Source organism: Gastrolobium bilobum, unplaced genomic scaffold, assembly GCF_033153095.1.
Source record: "Gastrolobium bilobum isolate Gb01-03AN ecotype WA unplaced genomic scaffold, APGP_CSIRO_Gbil_v1 utg1269, whole genome shotgun sequence".
Taxonomy (NCBI): Eukaryota; Viridiplantae; Streptophyta; class Magnoliopsida; order Fabales; family Fabaceae; genus Gastrolobium; species Gastrolobium bilobum.
The window spans coordinates 683,074-683,697 of record NW_026898540.1 but is presented as its reverse complement, the minus strand read 5'-3'; the positions used below and the strand labels follow the sequence as shown (position 1 = coordinate 683,697).

General features: G+C 38.3%; 1 protein-coding gene across 1 annotated transcript; it reads right to left on the bottom strand.

Moving 5' to 3' along the window:
* Positions 1-275: 275 nt before the first annotated feature.
* Positions 276-419, bottom strand: LOC133317297 (small polypeptide DEVIL 6-like). Its single transcript, XM_061519159.1, has one exon. It carries the CDS (start codon positions 417-419, stop codon positions 276-278), a length of 144 nt encoding a protein of 47 aa, XP_061375143.1.
* Between the last annotated feature and the right edge of the window lie 205 nt (positions 420-624).

The following is a 624-nucleotide window of genomic DNA, read 5'->3' as shown; positions in this document are numbered from 1 at the left end:
ATGAACTTTGGATATGCGATTTGTTGATATAGTTATCATTTATAATTCATGCTATTCCGATGTACATAAAGCCTGGCCATGAAGGCCAATAACCCTTACAAAACTTGTTATACTCTCTCCCATGATATCTCGCTGTTTCTATTTACACTCCACCATGATCCGAGGGAGAAAGAAAAAGATAACACAAAGAAAGAAACAAGGAAAAAAGAAAAGAAAAGAAACCCATCTTCCATTGCCATATTGGAAAGCAAGTTTGGACTTCAAGTCTTCAAATACTAGTCATGCCAACAAAGGAGCATGACCACACATCTTCTTATAATGTATAGCCTTGCCCTCTGCTCTCTGAGGACTCCTCCAAGTCCTCTATTTGATGATAGCCTTCTCTTTGAGCCTCCCATGGTAGCACTATCCATCTTCATTTCTTCAGTGAACTCTTTTCTTTTTCTTAGAAATGTAAATGGGGTTGTTGTTTTTTCCTTTATTTCCCTTCTCTTGAGCTTAAACTCATAATAGCTTTTGAACTTGTGTGTGTGACTTGGTTTAGAATTGGTGAGGAGGTGGGTTCTTAAAGAGCTTTCAGGGTGTGGTCCTAACACATCTTGGTCTAGTAAAGAGCAAACTATG